This window comes from Grampus griseus (assembly GCF_964374135.1).
Source record: "Grampus griseus genome assembly, chromosome: 13".
NCBI lineage: Eukaryota > Metazoa > Chordata > Mammalia > Artiodactyla > Delphinidae > Grampus > Grampus griseus.
Genome location: NC_139007.1, coordinates 39,378,641 through 39,399,286, shown reverse-complemented (window position 1 = coordinate 39,399,286; position 20,646 = coordinate 39,378,641). Strand labels below are relative to the sequence as shown.

Below are 20,646 nucleotides of genomic sequence, written 5' to 3'. Positions count from 1 at the left end.
GAACATTAATTCTTTTTAGAGTATCTATTTTTATTCTTGCGTTAAAAAGACCTTACTGTTCCTATTTCATCCTCTCAGCTTAATCTTTCCATTTTTCTGAAAAGCAAGATGTATCATGGAATAACTTGTGAAATAAGCAGAATTTATATGAACACACACTCTTTAAATCGTGACCACAATTATAATTTAATACTTCATCATTTCAAAGGTTTTGCATTAAATTTAACTTATTTCAGAGTTATGAGGGGAAAAAATGGGATCATAAATGTAAAACTACTTACAAAATACAAGTGAAATCATTATAGAAATATTTTCATGGTATAGATATTAAACAATTAGGTAACTTACTCTAGTTATTGTTATAAGTGGAATCATAAAGCATTCTTTCCCTGCCATTACTGTATTTTCTTTTTTAGTCTCAGAATGTTAATGTTTATTTATTGCTGTTTCTCAGATATAGTTGCTGGAAAAGGAGATGGTGGAGAGTCAATTTATGGACCAACATTTGAAGGTATGTATCTTTAAATTTTGTCAGTCACATTTTAATTGATTATTTAAATTTAACAGGACTGGATGATTTCACAACCCCAAATTAGATAGTGTTTGGGGTAATATACTACAAGTACACATACTAAAAGTGGGAATTTAAAATAGGGTAGGTGGGAAGGCATCCCAGTCCAGTTCAGTACAGCTTTGTACATAAAATTTTTCACTTGCCTAATTATGTTATTTCTTTAGGATAAGTTTCTAGAATTAGGATTGTAGGGGTAGAAGGGAATTTATATTTTTAAGCCTTGTACTTTGCCATGCTCACACTTAGAATTGGTACCTTGATAATCATCCTACTAAGACTGCTGTTGGGGATTCTGGAAAGATGATAGTGGTGGTGGCATAGTTCTTTAATTTTTTGAAATCCCAACATAAATACAGACCAAAAAAATTAGATAGGAAAACTAAAGACCCATGGATAACACAACAAAACTAGGTGACAAGGTATCTACATGAATTCCAAATATAAACAGGTAAGGACAAACTACGAACAGCCACAAAATCTGCATGGTATCAGCATGTATGTGAGAGAAAGCAGGGCATCTGACAGAGCTGAGAATATAGAACTCCACAATAGGCAATAGCAGTTGAGTGCACGGAGCCCCTCATAAGGCTTGAGGAGGCTGGAGCAGTCTAACCTCTGCGAACTCTCAAAACCGATCTGAAAGGCCTCTCTTTCAGGAAGGAAGAAGTGCTGGGAATGGAATAAAAATTATGCAGGTATCGGGACAACAGTGATAAAGAGGGAAAGGCAACAGAGTCAGGAAATCTCAGAAAGCAAGTTGCCACACAGCTGAACAACACATGAAAATAGCAGAAGAGGGAACTTTGTGAAGTTAGGAAAACTACCTTCCTTCTAAAGCCACACCTACTTCTAAACATTGAGGAATACTAATTTTACATAAAACTAAAGTTGCATTAAAAAGCAGCAGAAATTTTCATGATTATTTAAGAAAAAAAAAAAAAAAGAGCACAGTAACATCGCTACAGATAATGAAAGTACCCTAGAAAGAAGGCTCACAGAACAGAGCAAAACTGTAACAATTTCAAAACGAGCTAAAAGACATGAAGACAATGATATAAGACAGGAAAGAACTCATAAATCAAAATGAGGAAGCTTTAGACATGAGGTTACAGAACTAGAGAAAAGAATTAACAATAAAAGAAAATTTCAGAAATGAACAAATTAGAAGGAACACAAGACCAAATAGGCAGTCCAGTGGTTAAGACTCTGCCCTTCCAATGCTGGGGGCATGGGTTCAATCCTCGGTTAAGGAACTAAGATCCTACATGCTATGTGGCATAGCCCAAAAATAAAAAAATAAGAGAAGTAGAAGGTAGGAAGGAAATTTTTTTTAAACCAAAAAGAGATGAAGAAAGCTAAAAAGGATTTACAAGAAAGTGATAAATACTAAAGATAGAAAGAGAAGATCCAGCATACAGATGATAAGTATTCCTAAGGAATTAAACCAATGGAAGGGAACGGAACAAACACTAAGAATTATAATTAAAGAAAACTTTCCTGAAATAAAAAAGGATTTGATATTCTATATTTTGTTTTGGGTGGTGATTACACAACTGTACCCAACTGTTAAAATGCATCAAAGTGAACATCTAAGACATATGCATTTTACTGCATGTTTATACCTCAAGTAAAAATATCTGCTTAAAAACTTGAAACTACTTACTGAAAGAACACACAGGCACCGGACAATACTGAACCAGAACAACCAACACCAGACATATTTTACTAACGTTATTAGATATTAAAGAAAAAGAAGAAAATTCTTTGGGCAGGTAGTGAGTCACAGCAAGTGATTTATAAGGGGAAGAAAAGTACATTATCATCATACTCTTATGCCAGAAGAAGATACAGTAATATATTTAGGATGCTCAAGGAAATGAAAAGTGAACTGGGGACTTTGTATCCAGTCAAACTGAATTTGAATTATAAAGGGCACACAGAGTTATCAACATGTAAAACTTTAGGGAATAGTGTTGTCATGAGTCCTTCCTGAGGAATCAGTGACTGTAGCATGAGTTTCATTCAGCCAAATTACAAGAGGGACCCTGAAAGAAGAACTGGTGGTGAGCAATAATCATATAGTTACTTATAAAGCTAAAATTTAATGAGGATTAAAAGGGTGAGAGTATGGTATACAATGACTATATGCTTAGTCTAACAATTTATTTTAAATGAAAGAAATGGGGAGAATATATGCAAAATTTTAAACTATTTTCAGTAAATTTTACTGGTGATGGTATTATTAATATTATTTTGAGATTGTTATATATATAATGTAGGAAAAAACAAGTAAGTAATTACGGGAATTTCTAATTTCATCATTTCCTGTGTCCTTGAGAACTGGAATCTTCAATGTGGAAGAAAGGAGATACAGATGAAATACGACAGAGGTTAATAAGTAAAATATTCCATAGTCCTGAATTTGAATTAGAAATATCACTTCAAACTCAAGAAGTATCATATCTGTATCTATATCTATATCTAATCTATACCTGTATCTATAGTTCTGCCCATGGAATTCATCTGCAAACAATGACCAGCCGAGTAATGACAGAGACTCCTGGAATTTAGATTGTTGTTTTGAAATGTCATTTCTTGATTAAAGAAACCAGGGCCTCTGGGACAAATGGCAGATTCCAGTTCTGAGACAGGCAATTTTGAAATGAGCCTGGAACCTCAGTCATGCTATCATGGCATCAGATAGCCAGGAGTGCTATTAAAGATTTACTGGGGTCATGGCAAAGGGCTCAGGAGCCAATTTGAAGAGTCTCTCACTGGCCAAAGATGAAATAATTTGAATAGTAATTACAGTTGATTGAAACCCAACAAATGTTTTAAATCCATGAGTTCATAATGATATTATAAAATAAAACCTACTTGCTCACCTCTGGGGGAATGATAGGAAATGAATTCATTATCTTGAAAACTGATAAATATAGGTAAAGAATCAAGCATTTATCTTGCCTTTCCTATAGGAACTATACCAAACTGTAGATAAGGGGAGACATCGTGTTATAAAAGTATTCCGATTAAGAATGAAAAGGAAAAACAAAATTAGAATGTCACCATTTCGCTGCCTCCAGGGAAATAATGGATGTAGGCATTGGCTGCATCAGCGTCTGCTAACTTCACAAACACAGAGACAATCAGACAGTATGAGCCTTCTGTTGAGAGGACACACTACCAAAGGGATAGAACAAGAGTCTGATGAAGCTGTTGGACCTAGCTTCCAATCTGCGAGAAATGCAATCAGTTCTGCTATAATGTGTTCTTAAAAATCTGTGCTATGTAAAATCATGAAATGAAAACCACAGGACTTATGGCAAAACTGAGGTAAAAAAACTTCCTCGGTGACAATTAATAAGTAAGTTAATAACCTAATAAAAACAGTAACACAATTTTATATATATTATGTGGTCGAGAAATACATCAGAACCATAATAAATAAGGCACTTTACCCTGAAAACTCCTTGACATCTGTGGAGGTGGCATGGGAAGAGCTGCAGCTTGTGAGTGATCTTGAGGTGGCGGAAGGAGCATTATCTGCAGCCAGAGGGAAGCTGTAACTCCAGATGTGGGTGGACGCAGCTCATACGTGGTGACGGATGTGGCTGGTCACATCTGAGGTGTGTGTGTTCCTGGGTAGCTAGCTCAGTTCAGCAGAGGCAGTTTCCTACATTTGCCTGGTGGTTCTCCTAGTAATATATTCTCCTAGAGGGAAGTGCATTAAAGCAGGGGTGAGATTCATCATGCTCAAGTCATTCCCTCCCTAATATATCAATCAAGGTGAAACAATCTGCATCTTCAACACAAGTTATTAGCACAGAACCCACAGGACAGGGAACAGAGAAACCTGTTGAACTGCACCGTGTGTGCAATCGGCAAACTCTGGCCTGGGAGAAATTCTAGAGGTGAAATAGCTTAGGTTCATTAACAGATAAAGTGTAAAAAAAGAAAGGGATAGAGGTAGAACCTGTGGAGGGAAGGCTGGCAAAGTTCTTTTTCTTGGTCTGAATGGTGGTTAAAAGGGTATTTGCCTTATAATAACTTTAACAATAATTCTAAATATAGTGTTCCATGGCTTTTTGTGTCTATATTTTAATACAATGAAAAGGTTTAAAATATAATCAATGGCCAAAGGAAAAGGGAAAAGTAAAAGCTAGTTTTCCTTCTAAATTCATGTGGAGACAGCTTTATCAAATGAAATCATTCAAGTGACACCACTCATTTATTTATTCATAGAACTTTAAACTCTTAGTTAGGTGCTGATATGGTACTAGGACCTTAGAAAACAAAGATAATGTGACCAAGTTTCCACACTCCAGGATTTTAGTGTTTTTGTACAGACAGACATTTAAACAGATTAAAGTACAGGCGCGAACAGGCGGAACACAGGCTCTAGGAGCATGGGCTTCAGTAGCTGTGGCTCACGGGCTCCAGAGTCCAGGCTCAGTAGTTATGGCCCACGGGCTTAGCTGCTCCGTGGCATGTGGGATCTTTCTGGACCAGGGCTCGAAATGGTGTCCCCTGAATTGGCAGGCGGATTCTTAACCACTGTGCCACCAGGGAAGTCCCTCCTTGTCTTTAAATGAAAGTAAACATTAATAAAAAGCAGAGCCTGATGCACTGTCAATATTCAATAATGCAACTAAGTTATGCAAAAGTATTTTTTAGTAGAAATAAGAACTGAAGATAATGTGGTCTGGGTAGCCATTTAAGGGCTATTCATTGTTTTTAATTGTGAGATTTATCTTATATAGAGAAACTGCATATGTACAATTTAAAAATAATTATAGGGACTTCCCTCGTGGTCCAGTGGCTAAGACTCCGCACCCCCAATGCAAGGGGCCTGGGTTCGATCCCTGGTCAGAGAACTAGATCCCACATGCTGCAACTAAGAGTTTGCATGCTGCAACTGAGACCAGGCGCAGCCAAGTAAATACATAAATAAAAATATTTTAAAAAATATATTTTAAAAAAACTTAAAAATTATAAAGCAACCCCCCACATTACCATCTTTGTCAAGAAAGAAAAACTGCCAGCATGCCAGAAGCACCCCATTTGTCCATCCTCAATAATAACTCCATCTCCCTATTAGAGGTAACCACTAACCTGACTTTTTCCTTGCTTTTCTTGTTAAACACTTGTGTATGGATCCCTAAATAACAGAGTTATTGACTATTTTTGGACTTTATATAAATGGACTCATATGGCAGGCATTCTTTGTGTCTTGTTTCTTTCGTTCATCACTGCCTATGAGATTCATCCATGTCGTTTATAGCTGGAATTCTCTCATTTTCACTACTGTTTAATATTATGAATATACCCAAATAATCTATCCATTCAAGTACTGATAAACACTTGGCTATTTATTCCTAACGTCATGTACACAATCAACATGTTTTAAAATAAATATTTCAGTGTCAAAGAGTGTTCTGCCTATGTTCTCATCTAGGAGTTTTATGGTTTCAGGTTTTACATTTAGGTCTTTAATCTATTTTGAGTTTATTTTTGTATATAGTGTGAGGGCATGTTCTAATCTCATTGTTTTACATGTAGCTGTCCAGTTTTCCCAGCTTATTGAAGAGACTGTCTCCTCTTCTCCTCTCCATTGTATATTCTTGACTCCTTTGTCATAGATTAATTGACCATGGGTGCATGGATTTATTTCTGGGCTCTTTATTCTGATCCATTGATCTATGTGTCCATCTTTGTGCCAGTGCCATGCTGTTTTGATTACGGTGGTTTTGTAGTATATTTTAAGTCTGGGAGGGTGGTACCTCCAGCTTTGTTCTTTTTTTTCCAAGGTTGCTTTGGCAATTTGGGGTATTTTGTGGTTCCATATGAATTTTAGGATTATTTGTTCTAGTTCTGTGAAAAATGTCATGGGTATTTTGATAAGGAGTGCATTAAATCTGTAGATTGCTTTGCATCTTTGTTTCTTAAGGCAAAAGAAATTAAAGCAAAAATAAACAAATAGCCTAATTAAACTTAAAAGCTTTTGCACAGCTAAGGAAGACATCTGCAAAATAAAGAGACAACCTACTGAATGGGATAAGATATTTGCAAATGATATGACTGATGGGGGTTAATATCTCCAAAACATGTAAACAGCTCATACAACTCCATATGAAAAAAAGAAAAGAAAAGAAAAGAAAACAACCCTATCAAATGGGTAGAAGACCGGAATAGACATTTTTCCAAAGAAGACATACAGATGGCCAAGAGGCGGGTGAAAAGATGCTCAACATCACTAATTATTAGAGAAATGCAAATCAAAACTACACTGAGGTATCACTTCACACCAGTCAGAATGGCCATCATCAAAAAGTCTACAAATATCAAATGTTGGAGAGGATGTGGAGAAAAAGAACCTTGTACACTACTGGTGGGAATGCAGTTGGTGTAGCCACTATGGAAAACAGTATGGAGGTTCCTCAAAAAACTAAAAATAGAACTAAAATATGATCCAGCAATTCCACTCCTGGTATACATCCAGAAAACACAAGAACACTAATTTGAAAAGATACATGCACCCCAATGTTCAAAGCAGCACTACTTACAGTAGCCAAGCTATGGAAGCACCCTAAGTGTCCAGCAACAGATAAATAGATAAAGAAGATGTGGTATATATATATATATATATATATATATATATATATATACACATACATATATATACACACACACACCACACATATATATATATATATATATATATATATATATATATATATGCACACAAGCGGATATTACTCGGCCATAAAGAAGAATGAAATACTGCCATTTGTAGCAATGTGAATGGACTGAGAGAATATTATGCTTAGTGAAATAAGTCAAAGAAAGATAAATACTGTATGTTATCACTTATATGTAGAATCTAAAAAATAATACAAATGAATATATAACAAAACAGAGACAGACTCACAGATATAGAAAACAAACTAGTGGTTACCAGAGGGGAGAGGGAAGGGGGGAAGGGCAAGGTAGAGATATGAGATTAAGAGATACATACCCCTATGTATAAAACAGAAGAACAACAAGGGTATCTTATATAGCACAGGAATTATAGCCATTATCTTGTAATAACTTTTAATGGAATATAATCTGTAAAAATACTGAATCACTACGCTGTACACCTGAAACTAATATAATACTGTAAGTTAACTATACTTCAATTAAAAATATAAAAAATAAAATATTTCATTAAAGCAGTTTAAGAATGCTAGGTAGCATACCCAATTTACTTTTATATAACAATAAGTAATTAGTGAATCGCTATTATTATTTAAATATGCTGGTAAAATTAGGGCAGTAGGTTTAAAAAATTGATGTTGCAGGATTCAAGTCCAATTTCTACTTGACATTATTGTCTTCAGGAAATTATATAGAAATGTCCCAAATTGTCTGCTTATTCCCTTACCAGAGAGAATAGAGGCAGTTTCCCCAAACTTGAGAAAGCAGTAGTTGCTTTTATTATAAACATCAGAATGAGTTTTATATTAAATAAATTCAGAAACTGATTTTCTTCAGCAGGTGAATTCTGATTTCTATTTCAAACAAAGTTAAACCCTTAATGCTTTAAAAGTTCTCCCATAATCACAGAATTTTTGGTAAAAATGTTATAACTCTATAAATTTTCTTTCCAGTCACTTTCAGAATTTAAGAAAAATTGATCATAATATCTAAGAGCAATGACAAATACCATTTTGTTAAAACTCTGAATCTCTGCTTGGGCAGATTTCTATGCCATGTGATTTTCTATGAAATTAATGGGCTATTCTCTATTCCACTGAAATGAATATGGAGTATCAATGTAATTATAAAGATATATTTGCACAAAAATACTTTATTTTCATTTCATAAGATTTCAGAGGTCTTTATTCAGTGTGCAGTTTAACAAGCTAAAAGTAACCACCATAGATATGGCTTAATTGCTTTGTTGTCTTAGCTTTGAAACTCAAAATAAGAATAGTCAGCAATTGCAGTTTAAGAAAATCTTGACAGTTAATATTCATATCTCTCAATTATTCCCAGAATTTGATAAAGTTATTGAATGAAAACTTTTACTGAATTTCTCTTCTATTACTTCCTTCTGTGTTTTTGAGTTTGGAGGCAAATCTTATTTCATGCTGGAAATGGTTCTTCCTGAAAATGGTGGCCCAATAATCACCATATAATTTTTTTACTTATTAATCTTACACTAAAAAAATCACTTTCCACAAAATCTTGGTCAACCCATATAAGGTTTGAAATTAAAATTTGTTTAAAGACTACTAAAAATAAGCATAAATTAACTTATTTTCATCATCAATATTTAAGGCCACACATGTGCCAAGTAATGTGCTAGGGGGCCCTGGGGGTAAAGCGATGATGAGATAAAACCCCTGCCTTCACAATCATGAAACAGCCTGTAAACAATTACATAAAGTGTTTTAAAGACTATAATAGAAGTCTGCAGAAGATGCTGTGAGGGGAAGGGTCTGTCTGTGAAAGGTTTCTCCAAGGAGTCATTTTTTTGTTTGTTTGTTTGCAAGGAGTCATTTTTAATATCACATTGATAGTTTGAATAAAATATTACTGCCAAAACAATACAAGAATGTTTGCTGACTTTTATTCCTAAAAAAAGGTATGTGCTTCCTTTTATTTTATTAATTTCAAGTTCTTCTTTTTACATTTTCTTAGCACACTTGTTTTTAGCTATATTAATGATAAACTAAAGGTAAATGCTCAAATAGGTCTAAGACTTTCCAGCTTCTCTTTTTTAACAGCCCACTTGAGTGAAAGTAATATGAAACAAATAGAATATTTACAATTTGGAATATACTGCTAAATATGATTGAGAACCCTTGTTACCAAGCATTGTTTGTGCTTTATGTATTAGTATCAATCAAGAAAATAGAAATATTTTAGTGACCTATTGCATATTGTCTTTTCTAGATGAAAACTTCTCAATCCCTCATAATAAAAGGGGAGTTCTTGGAATGGTCAACAAAGGCCATCACAGCAATGGGTCACAATTCTACATCACACTACAAGCAACTCCCTATCTAGATAGAAAATATGTGGCTTTTGGGTATGTGCATTGTAAGTTCGTCTATATAATATTCATATATGTAAAAATGTGGTTCAAAAAGATGCGGGTAAGTATTGTACATAGTCTACGGGTAACTAAAAATAGAATTTAAAAGCCAAAGTAATACAAATACTGTAGACAAACATGTTCAGAAATAAGTATTTCATAAGAAGCTTGCTATCTATAATAAGCATGGAAACCATTTAGGCACAGCCAGTATAATGTCCTGTCCATCCATCCATCCATCCATCATCCATCCTTCTATGGATCTTCAGCCTCAAGGATATTGTCAATTCTTTTAACTACGAATAACACCATAGCTCTTAATAATGTAGATATATTTAGATGCAGAAGTGAGGTGAAGCCATTTATGTAATTGTCCATGAACACTGTGAAGAGAGAGATAAAATCATCCAAGCTACAAGTAACTTTATTTTTACTAAGCAATTTAAAATATGGAAATATCTCAGGTAATAATTACTAGAATATTATTAGCAAGATGCTTACAGGCACGTGGACCTAATATGGATGGTGACTATACTTTTCATCACTCCCGTGTTTCATATCTGTTTGATTACTGAAATGAATATAAATTGAAGCTTACTTTGTCTTTCCTGAAATGATGTATAAGGTGTCAGAACTTTTCTGAATATTAGATTATTCCAGCTACTCCACAGGGATAATTACTGACTCTTCATCCTCAGAAAAAATTCCAGGCCAATGTTAATTTTAAGCACAATTTAAAAAAAAATTTAAGCACAATTATTCCTTCAGTGTAATGCAGGTGATATTTCCAGGTTGAAAAAAGCAGAAAGTATATTTTCATCCAAAGGAGATTTCTTTAAAGAGATGATTTTAACAGCTACATAAGCTAAAATAATGCATTTTCCTCCATTTTCCCTGGTCTTAATAAACTATATTCTGATTTTGAAAATGCATTCTTCAATTATTTTTTAAATCCAAATAATTCTTACAATTTCTTAGATCTTTTAAATATCTTCCCGTCATCTTGCTGGTAGTACCTTGCCCTCAACCATATGCTTAGGTGATCCTTTATATCCTTCCAAAAGGTACCTTTCTCAAATGCAAACATGACTACTATTAAAAAATTTAGTGACTCCTTCACCACTTCCACCCCCAGATGCATAGAGCCTAGAGTTCAGAGCGGCATTCCAGGTCCTCCATCCTCTGGCCCCACATCTTTTTTCAGCCTTCACTGCTGCTGGCCTTCTGACCCATTCATTCAACCAGCATTCTATTAGGCACCTAACAAGTGCTAGTCCCGGTGCTCAGTCCTGGGGCAAGAGTGATGTGGCACAACTTCCGCCCTTCGGGGAGCCTATATAGTGTGTTGGAAAACCCAACAACTGTGACAGTGAGACATGAACATGCAAGCCCTGTAAAGAGTGCACTGGGAATACAGGAGAGAGGGCAAGGCAATAAGTACCCTCCAACTCCTTAGTAAAAGCCAGTGCAGATCCTACAGGATGGTAGTGGAGAGGAGGAGTGCTTGGTCTCCTTTTGGCGATTGGCTTTTTCCCTGTGATTCATCTTTAGGGGAATCTCTTGCACTAATTCGTTATCACCAACACACTGGCCTCAGGGAGGTGCTGCACTGCTTTTATTGCTCTAGCCTAAGTATAATCTCAATTTTTTTCCCTTAAGCCTCCAAGTAACAGCTGAGTCTGGGCTGAAATATTTAAACAAGACCTGACAGAACGCTAGGGGAGAAGCAGAAAAGTAATACCATAATAGGCAACTAGATAATCTGACAAAATATAACTAACTCCTTCAAAATATAACTACCCTCCTTCCCTGCTGTAGAACTGCCTCTAGTGGAAGATGCTTTCTCTTCCCTATCATCACAGAGCACCCGCAGGTTTATCTGAGCTTCCAGAAGCCCAGACATGGTTACCAAGGTCCAGAGAGATACAGAAATTTCCTTTCCTATTTGAGACAGACCCTCCTTCCAAGCCCTAGTTTCTGGTACATGAACTTGCCTTGTCTTCAGATGGATGACACTGGGAATGCCCTTTAGGGGAGATTGCATCAACCCACAGTCTTGTTGATGGCCCTGCCCTGTGGTTTCACAGGGAAAGAATATCAAAATACAAGCCTGTAAGATCTCCATTCACACATACATAGGTCAAAGGGGTATACGTTGGGGATAGTGCTGGGGAGGAATTAATTTCATTATAAGGGACCCCTAAAGTGGGGAGGAGTCACGGGAAGCTTCATGAGAAGGTGAAATGGGTACTGAAAGTTATGTAGAAGTTAGCCAGATAGAGAAGGCTGGAAAGCAAAGTGAGTAAAATAAATTTTAGAAAGAGTGAAGAACCTCTGTAGAGAGGCCCTAAGGAGTATCCTATCTACCAGTCATCTAGTTTGGCTAGAGCTTAGAGCCCAGGGGGAAATGGAGAGAGCAGAGGCTGGAGAAGATGAGACAGCCAAGTCCTGGCTCTCAAAGGGCTGTGGGTGCCATGCTGCTGAGCACAGGCCCCCACCTGAAGGGGCTGGGAAGCCATGGAGAATTTTAAATTGGGAGCAACATGACCAGGTTCTTGTTCTGAAAAAAATCTCTTTTTAGCAGAAGTGAGGAATTAATTGGCAAAGGATGAAAATGAAGGTAGAAAGGCCAGTTAAGAAGCGATGGTAACCACCTAGAGGGGTGGGATAGGGAGGGTGGGAGGGAGACACAAGAGGGAGGAGATATGGGGATATATGTATATGTATAGCTGATTCACTTTGTTATACAGCAGCAACTAACACACCATTGTAAAGCAATTATACTCCAATAAAGATGTTTAAAAAAAAAAAAAAGAAGCGATGGTAATAGTAGGCCATAAATGAAGTCCTAGCCTAAGGCACTGGCAGTACAGATGAGCAGGGGATAAATGGAAAAATTCAACAGATATTTGGAAATTAGATTCAAAAAGACTTTATGACTATTTAGATGTTGGTGGTGAGGTTATGGGAAAGGTATAGAGCAATGGTATCTAATAGAACTTTCCGCAGTGATGGAAATGTACTATGATCTGTGCTGCCCAATATAACAGCCGCTAGCCACATAAGCCACTTAGCACTTGATATGTGGCCAGTGCAACTGAGGAACTACATTTAATTAATTTAATTTAATTTAGATAGCCACCTGTGGCTATTGGCTACCATATTGGGCAGTGAAGATCTGGAGGAACTCCTAGGATTTTGGAACTGAGTGGATGGCTGGTGCCATTCACTGCAGTAGAGAATACAAGAAGGAGGATATGGGAGAGAAGATCATGAATTCAAGATGGACAAGTTATGTTTCAAGTGAAGATACCTGTATGACAGGCAGATGGCAGCTCCTGAATACCAGGAGTAGGTATTCAAGCTGGGCAAGGGCTAGAGATGTAGATTTGGAAGCTTTGAACAGGGCAGCTGAGCTGCAGTCAGACCAGAGTACCATCCCTCCCAGAACAGCCTCTGGGCCTTTGCTTGTCTTGTTACGTGCTGCCTTCCTTCAGTCTGCCAAACTCCTGTTCAAGGCTTAGGTCAGAAATACCCCCCCTAACTACCAAAATCAAACTGCCTCTTTGTCCTCTTGGCACACTGTGAACAACTTGGAATAGGAACTGAGTCTCACTTACTTTGTGCCCTAACACCTGTCACAGTGGAAAGGTGCACACAGTAGGTGCTCATTCAGTATTTGTGAAACCAATATGGAGAATAGGCTTCACAGCCTCTTGGGGTTTTTTTGTTTTTTGTTGTTTTTGCGGTACACGGGCCTCTCACTGTTGTGGCCTCTCCCGTTGTGGAGCACAGGCTCCGGACGCTCAGGCTCAGCGGCCATGGCTCACACGCCCAGCCGCTCCACGCATGTGGGATCTTCCTGGACTGGGGCACGAACCCGTGTCCCCTGCATCGGCAGGCGGACTCTCAACCACTGCACCACCAGGGAAGCCCTTCACAGCCTCTTTGGACAGAGGTGAATCTGTCCATTTATTCCCTGCTCTTCATCCTCAGAATGTATATTGTGTCCTGCTCTGTGTCATGTTTTCTAATTGGGATGGCAAAAATAGAGCCCCCCAGAAAAGAAATGACTAGAGATGGTCAGTGTCAGCACTGACACTGTCCCCATAAAGGATCATGAAATGGAAATTGCACCTTCCCCTTAACCACTGCTTCAACCCAAATACTGGCAGAGGGCACAGTCCTATGTTTAGAGCTATCTCTCTGGCCTCTGCTGCCTTTTTTTAGTTGAGAGAACCATCAGAAGTCTAGTTCCACTCAGGGAGTTCTGGCTTGTGGCCAGCGAACATGTACAGAGACCCAAACTAGCATGGCTCTGGGCTGTCTTTTATTCATGTATTCAGTGGATGGCAATGAGGTGCCCACTCTGTGCTAGGTACTGAGCACTAAGCAAAAGCATTTAAATTGGGAGCAACATGACCAGGTTCTTGTTCTGAAAAAAATCTCTTTTTAGCAGAAGTGAGGAATTAATTGGCTGGAAGTCCTAGTCTAAGGCACTGGCAGTACAGATGAGCAGGGGATAAATGGAAAAATTCAACAGATATTTGGAAATTAGATTCAAAAAGACTTTATGACTATTTAGATGTTGGTGGTGAGGTTATGGGAAAGGTCTCTGCCCTCAGGGGAGAATCAGAAATTAATCCAAGAAGCATAGAAATAAATGTCAAATTTATCCCTGATCACTCCTATAAGGGAGAGGGGGAACTTGACATAAGCGGGGCGGGGAGGGGGGCGGTGTCTGGGAAACATTCCCCAAGGTAGTGATGGCTAAGATCTGAAGGAAGGCCAGGAGGTGACCAGGCCAGGGGACAGAGGGAGGCAAGAGCAAAGGAGACAGCTGTGGCAGGAAGGGCACATGGGGCGGTGGCTGAAGTGCTGAGAGCCAGTCTGGCTGGAACCGACAGAGCAAGGGAGCATGCTGCAAGGCACCCTCAAGGGGAGTGGGGAGGCCGGCCATGGGAGAGGCCTTTGGTCTTTATCATAAGGATGATGGGAAATTATTGAAGTGTTTTAAGTGGGGGAGGTGAGACCACATTAGCATTTTGAAAAGATCGCTCTGATGGCAGTGAGGATAACAGACTGGAAGGGTCCCGGAGCAGGTGTGGAGGAGCATGGCAAAGTGGACATATCTAGAGCTATTTAAGATATTTATGACTGATGTTAATTTAATTTGTAGGAAACAGCCTTAGCTAAGCTAGATAGGACTCAATTTAGGAATGGAAGCTAAATGTGAAAATTTATGACTGACTGAATTTTCCATTTTTTTCTCCTATATAGGCAATTGATTGAAGGAACAGATGTTCTTCATCAACTAGAATTGGTTCCAACAGAGAACGAAAGACCAATACAACAATGTGTAATTATTGACAGTGGAGAGTTTTATGCCTAACCTTCATATCAGTATTTTCTGACGATTTATTATTGTATATCTGATCAGCTGTTTCTACATTTAATTAAAGTGTTTGTTAAAATTTGATTTGAAAGCTGTGGCGGATGCTGTAGGTTAGCTCTCCCAACACCCAATCCCTCCCCATTTTCCTTTCTTGCCTAAAGCAAAATACACAATTTTCTAGCCTCCTTTGCAGCTAGGAGTAGCCATGGGATACTGTTCTGGCCAGTGAGACAGCAGCAGAATGCCAGTGGTCCTGCCGCTTCCCCTCTATCCAGTCTTGAATGCAGAGAGGCTGGAGCCATGAAGGAAAGGCCAAGAGAACAACAGAGGTGTCAGCCCCAATTCTTGAGCTGCGGGACCAATACCAGCAACTCCCTATGTCTAGATTTCTTGCTATCTGAGACAAATAGATCCCTGTTTGTTGGTCAATTATTGTTACTTGTAGTCAAAACCATTCTTAATTTAGCAGCAGTACCTAATGGCCTTTGAATCCTAAAACATTTGTACCTATAACAGAATTATGTTGGTGTCTGTAATTATATTTCTGCCATAAGAAAATGGGTAAATAACCAAATAGCAGAGAGGCAACAGAAAAAAATCCATTGTAATATTTCGTTGTTTATACATAACATTCAGAAAAGGATATACACTTTAGATGGTTTTATGAATAGAATGCTTGTCTCTGAGCCATACCAACCATATGAAAACCAAGGGCTTGGGTTATAGTCCCTGTGGTGGTGGACTCCTGAGATGTTACTGGGATCCAGCTTTATCAGCTGCTCCTTAAGCTGAGATTCTCAAACCCACGTCCCCTAGGGAAGCTTTTCGACAAAGACTACAGGACCCTGTCCTTGACCTGCAGAGTCTCTAGATGGGGGACAGGGATTCTGCGCATTTGCTTAGCTCTCTCCCCAGAGGTTCTTATTTAAGCCACCTGGGCACTGGGCACTTGGGAATCACTGCAAGACATAAGCAACATGTTTCAGCCCCCTCTTTGCAGTCAGTGAGGTGCTTGCCTCTGTTAGTGGTGACTGCGCTCAGCTGCCGCCACCACTGCTGTCGAACTGCTGCTCTGCCCAGACCCACTGCACTTCTCTTGCCCTTAAGTGAAGGTTTGTCTTCCAAGCACAATCTCTCTTAGAGCTGATCTTAAGGAGACAGCCCCCTAATTGACCTGGGGCTTGCCAAAGGGAGGCAAAGGATTTTTAAAAACTTTTAATTTTGAAATGATTATAGGTTCACAAGTAATTGCAAAAATAGAACAGAGCAGCCCTGTGTACAGATCACCGTTTCCCCAGGGGTCCTATCTTACACTACAGTATAACATCAAAACCAGGCAACTGACAATGGCAGAGTTGTCATTTTATCCTGTATATTGTAGATCTGTGTGAGTGGCACCACAATAAAGACACAGAACTTTTTCAGCACCACAAAAGCCTCCCTCTGGCTAGCCCTTTATAGTTAACCTACTCCCTTGCTCCCATTGGGCATCTATATATACCTCTATCTTCCTCCCTTCCTTCCTTTCTTTCTCTCTCCTTCCCTCTCTCTTTCTCTCTGCCCTCTCTCTCTCTTTTCCTGTCTCTCTCTCTCCCTCCTCCCTCCCTCCCTCTCTCTCTCTTTCTAATAACAGCTTCATTGCTATTGCCATATGGTTCTATCCTAAGCTCTGAGGTGGACGGTGAGGAAGCGTGCTGCCTGTGTCACGTTCTCAAGTGACCCAGGGGCAGCAGAATGTTAAGAATGTGTGTTCTAGAGCCAGACAGCCTGAGTTTGAATCCTGGCTCTGCCCTTCCCTTGCTGCATGAACTCAGGTAAGAACTTCACTGTGCCTCTATTGCCTCATCTCAAAACAGCAGTACCTACCACACAGAGCTGCTGTGAGGGTTCAGGGGATCAGGAATTTGTAGACAGGATCTAGAATACGACCAAGTGCTCGATACACATATGATTAATAAAATCCTGGTATATGACCTTCAGAGTGTTGTCTAGGAACTTGTATTTTTAAAAAACTCCTCAATGACTGATTAACAGCCAGATTTGGGAAACACTGAAGAGGAGGTATCTCCTCCTCTTCTACTCTTAGGAGTTTTGGCCAACCTGAGAATTCAAGCTGTTTGTATGAAGCCTCCAGATCCACTCCCTGGGCCTTTGGAGGGGTTCCTCCAGTCACACTGGTGACACCTCAAACAAAGGGGCGCTGGGCTTGCCGCAGAGGCTCTCAGCAACTCCTGAAGCATGCGATGAAAGAAACTGACACGTTGCAAAGGTCCTGGTTAAAACATTACAGGAATTAGTCATGTAATAACAAGCAGCAGAGCAATTCTTACTGGCAATGAACCTGTATATTAGGGCATTAAGCATCTTTCTGATATTGTGAAAGAACTGGGATATTTGCATGGGTGTAAGAAACTGATGCCAGCTCCCCTTATTTTTCAGTTTAGCTGCAATGTAAAGGTAGAACTCTGCTAACCACCTAAAGGATGGCAAGTTCATGGTCACTTTGTTTGCTCTCACTTCCCACTTTTAGGCTGTGTAGAAACTTTAGTCACAGATTGTATATGCAGTGGTTCTTACTGCCATCATTTAAAGGTACATGCACTGATACTTCTGTCTTAGAATATATTGTCTTAGAATGATTTATGTTTAACTATATTGTTTGGAGAAACTGATTGTTACAGAGGACTCAGAAGCTTATCCCAGTTAACTCCAAATATAAGACTTTGATTTATCCAAAATGAAAGATTCCGATTTGATTAAACAAGGAATTCTAAATTTGTCCAAGTCTACAAATATGAGAGTAAAGGCATTCTGATGCTTTGTACAAAATGTTAGCTATGTGACCTAGCCCTAAATGCTGATATGGCCAAGTCAAGTACATATGCTCTGTCTTACGCCAAGCCATGTGAATAAGCAGAGTGTGGTATCGTTTCATTTTGTTTATTTTGGGAGATTTGAGATAAATATTTTAAATTCTATCTAAAGAATATGTTTTCCCCAACTCCAAACAATGCCAGCTATTTGTTAATGAATGAATAGGCTGGCAACCTCAGGATTCCATACTATTTACATTTTATACATATTTAAAATCAGGTGTGTTTGTTTTAGTCCCAGCTAGCTAGCAAAATGGTGCCCAAATCACTTAACCTTGCATTTTCTTCATTTGTAAAAAGAACAAATAGGAGTAAAGAAGTTGTTAGCTCCCTTCAGGCTCTAAAACTTCAGTGGTTCCCTGAGTAAATTTATAAAATCAATACTATTATCTACTTTTGGGCTTCAATTTCACTAGTAAAATCGGGGTACATCTATCTCATGGTGGTTTGAGGATTGAGATAATTTGTGAAGACACCACTAATGATCCTTGACACATAGCAGAAATTTGATAAAAATTATCTTCCCATCTGGAATGTCAACCCACAAAAAACAGAGAAACTGCCACTGATAGAAAGAACATCATCATCATTTCAAGAAACAGCAAGTCCCTGTTATGCTCAGTGTTAGCTATTCTCCCTAACATACTAATTTCCAATTGACTGAATTAATTCAAAGGTATATCCTCAAAATTAAAATTAATCTCTATCAACCTAGTGATACTCTTTCCCTCATGGAAACTCATTTTTTAAACTACTATATTGCTTATACCATCCACTACCCTTCCCAAAATGGAATCGCAACTTAAACTTGCAAATCTAGTTGGTCCATATCTCCAATAAATTTTATACATCATACAAAATGTAACAAACTCAGTAGTAACACTAAAACACAAATTACAAAGTTTGACACTTGATAGGGGGCTTTGAAAACGTGGTGAATCATAGGTTCTTCTACTTCAGTGAGCATCAGAAATGCTTGAGCCTATTAAAACACAGATTCCTGGGCCTCACACCAGTTTCCCGTTCAGTGGATCTGGAGTGGGTTGGAGAATTTGCATTTTTAACATGTACCAGGTGATGATGATCTGCTGGCCTGGAGACCACACGTTAAGAACCACTGGGATATATTAAAGTCAAAGATACATGAGAGACTTGTGGCATACAGGTATGCAGAACAAATAAAAAAGTTATTAAACACTAAAGTGTGACAACAGAAAAGAATGAGAAAAAATGATGAGACAAGAAACTCTGATTTCATCAAAGCAGCAGGGAGGTATGCAAACACTGATCAATCAGAAGGGATAGCAACTAGAGGCCTGGTGCAGGGTCCTAGAGCTCTTGGCTGGGCTGGAAGTGAGCCCTCCGCTTCTAGAGAGGCAACAGGGCAGTCTGGGGTTTCAGAAGAGTGACTGGGACCCTTGCTTGGGCTGCTCGGGCAGTGATCTTTACCATTCAGTACAGAATCAGTTGAACATTTTAATAAGCAGAATATCCATCAGGGTGTGTTCCGACTGAAAAGCAGCACTCCAAGACAGGATTGGGAGGAGCACAAAGGATGCCTGCGCACAGGGGGAAGTAGTGCGTAATGCTGGTATCAGAAAGCTGCCTGGGTGTAGTTTACTTTGAACTCGGGGGTTGTTCCTAAGGAATGAGTTATTAACAAGTCTTCGTTCTGTTTCCTAAAGGACTAAGAGATATAATGGGAAAAGCTCTAGCCTGCCCAGGATTTAAAGCAGTATAGAAATAAAAATAAATGTGTCTCAAGTGGCAGCCTAAAGGGAACCTAGGCTGGGCTCCAAGACTCCTGCATATCCAATAGTTTTGTGTTGCTTGTACCATAACCTTACATACCTTTGTAAAACAAGCAAAAACCCAAATAAAGAAACAAAAACTTCACAACATGTCTTGCTTGATGTAATTTTGTAGAGGATTCACCACTAAGAATTGCGGCCACTTAGGAGAATAGTTCTCCACAGGTTATAGTATAAAGCAGTCTTCTCAGACTTTAATAGGTGCACATATGGATCTCGTTAAAATGCAGATTGTGATTCAGGAGGTCTGAGGTGAGGCCTGACCTGCATTTCTAACAAGTTTTCAAGTGGTATGAATGGTATTGGTTCATGAACCAGGCTTTGAGAAGCAAGGGTAAAGTAGTGGTTTGCAACCTAAGCTGCAGACAAGAAACACCTGGGGAGTTTTTACAACTCCTAAAGCCCAGACTTTATTCCAGATGAATTAAATCAGTACCCAGGCATCAGTATTTTTCAAAACGTCTGGGTGGTTCCTATTTTCAGCCAAGGTTGAGAACACCTGCTTTAAAGTGTAATGCTCCCCTATGAAACCCTGGAACAATTATCAAGGAAATACCATAGTCCAAGTGGAGAGCATCTAGTATTTTATCACCAATCCTAATCAGTGTGAACAGTAAGAATACGAATACACAGTTTTAGCTCACTGTTAATCCTTCTCTAGTTTTGTTGAAAGTTATTTAAATATTACACAAGGTTTAATACATGTTAAAACTGTATTATACGCATGTAAATCAATGAAGTTAGAACACTCCCTTACATCATACACAAAAATAAAATGAAAATGGCTTAACTTAAATATGACATGACAACATAAAACTCCTAGAAAAGAACATAGGCAGAACATTTTCTGACATAAATCGTAGCAACGTTTTCTTAGGTCAGTCTCCCAAGGCAAAATAAATAAAGACAAA

At 38.5% G+C, this 20,646-nt stretch overlaps 1 protein-coding gene across 2 annotated transcripts in view; it reads left to right on the top strand.

The window, feature by feature from the left end:
* PPIL6 (peptidylprolyl isomerase like 6) overlaps nt 1-15,136 on the top strand; it is a 34,247-nt gene extending 19,111 nt beyond the window's left edge. Inside the window, exons 6-8 of one of the 2 annotated variants that reach the window (XM_082668578.1) lie at nt 455-511; nt 9,515-9,650; nt 14,937-15,136. In XM_082668578.1, coding sequence (XP_082524704.1) covers nt 455-511; nt 9,515-9,650; nt 14,937-15,048 — 305 coding nt within the window. In that variant the 3' untranslated portion in view covers nt 15,049-15,136. Of the gene's footprint in view, nt 1-454; nt 512-3,549; nt 3,671-9,514; nt 9,651-14,936 lie in introns of those variants that run through there. The other variant, XM_082668577.1, reaches the window with a different exon arrangement.
* The last annotated feature ends 5,510 nt before the right edge of the window (nt 15,137-20,646 follow it).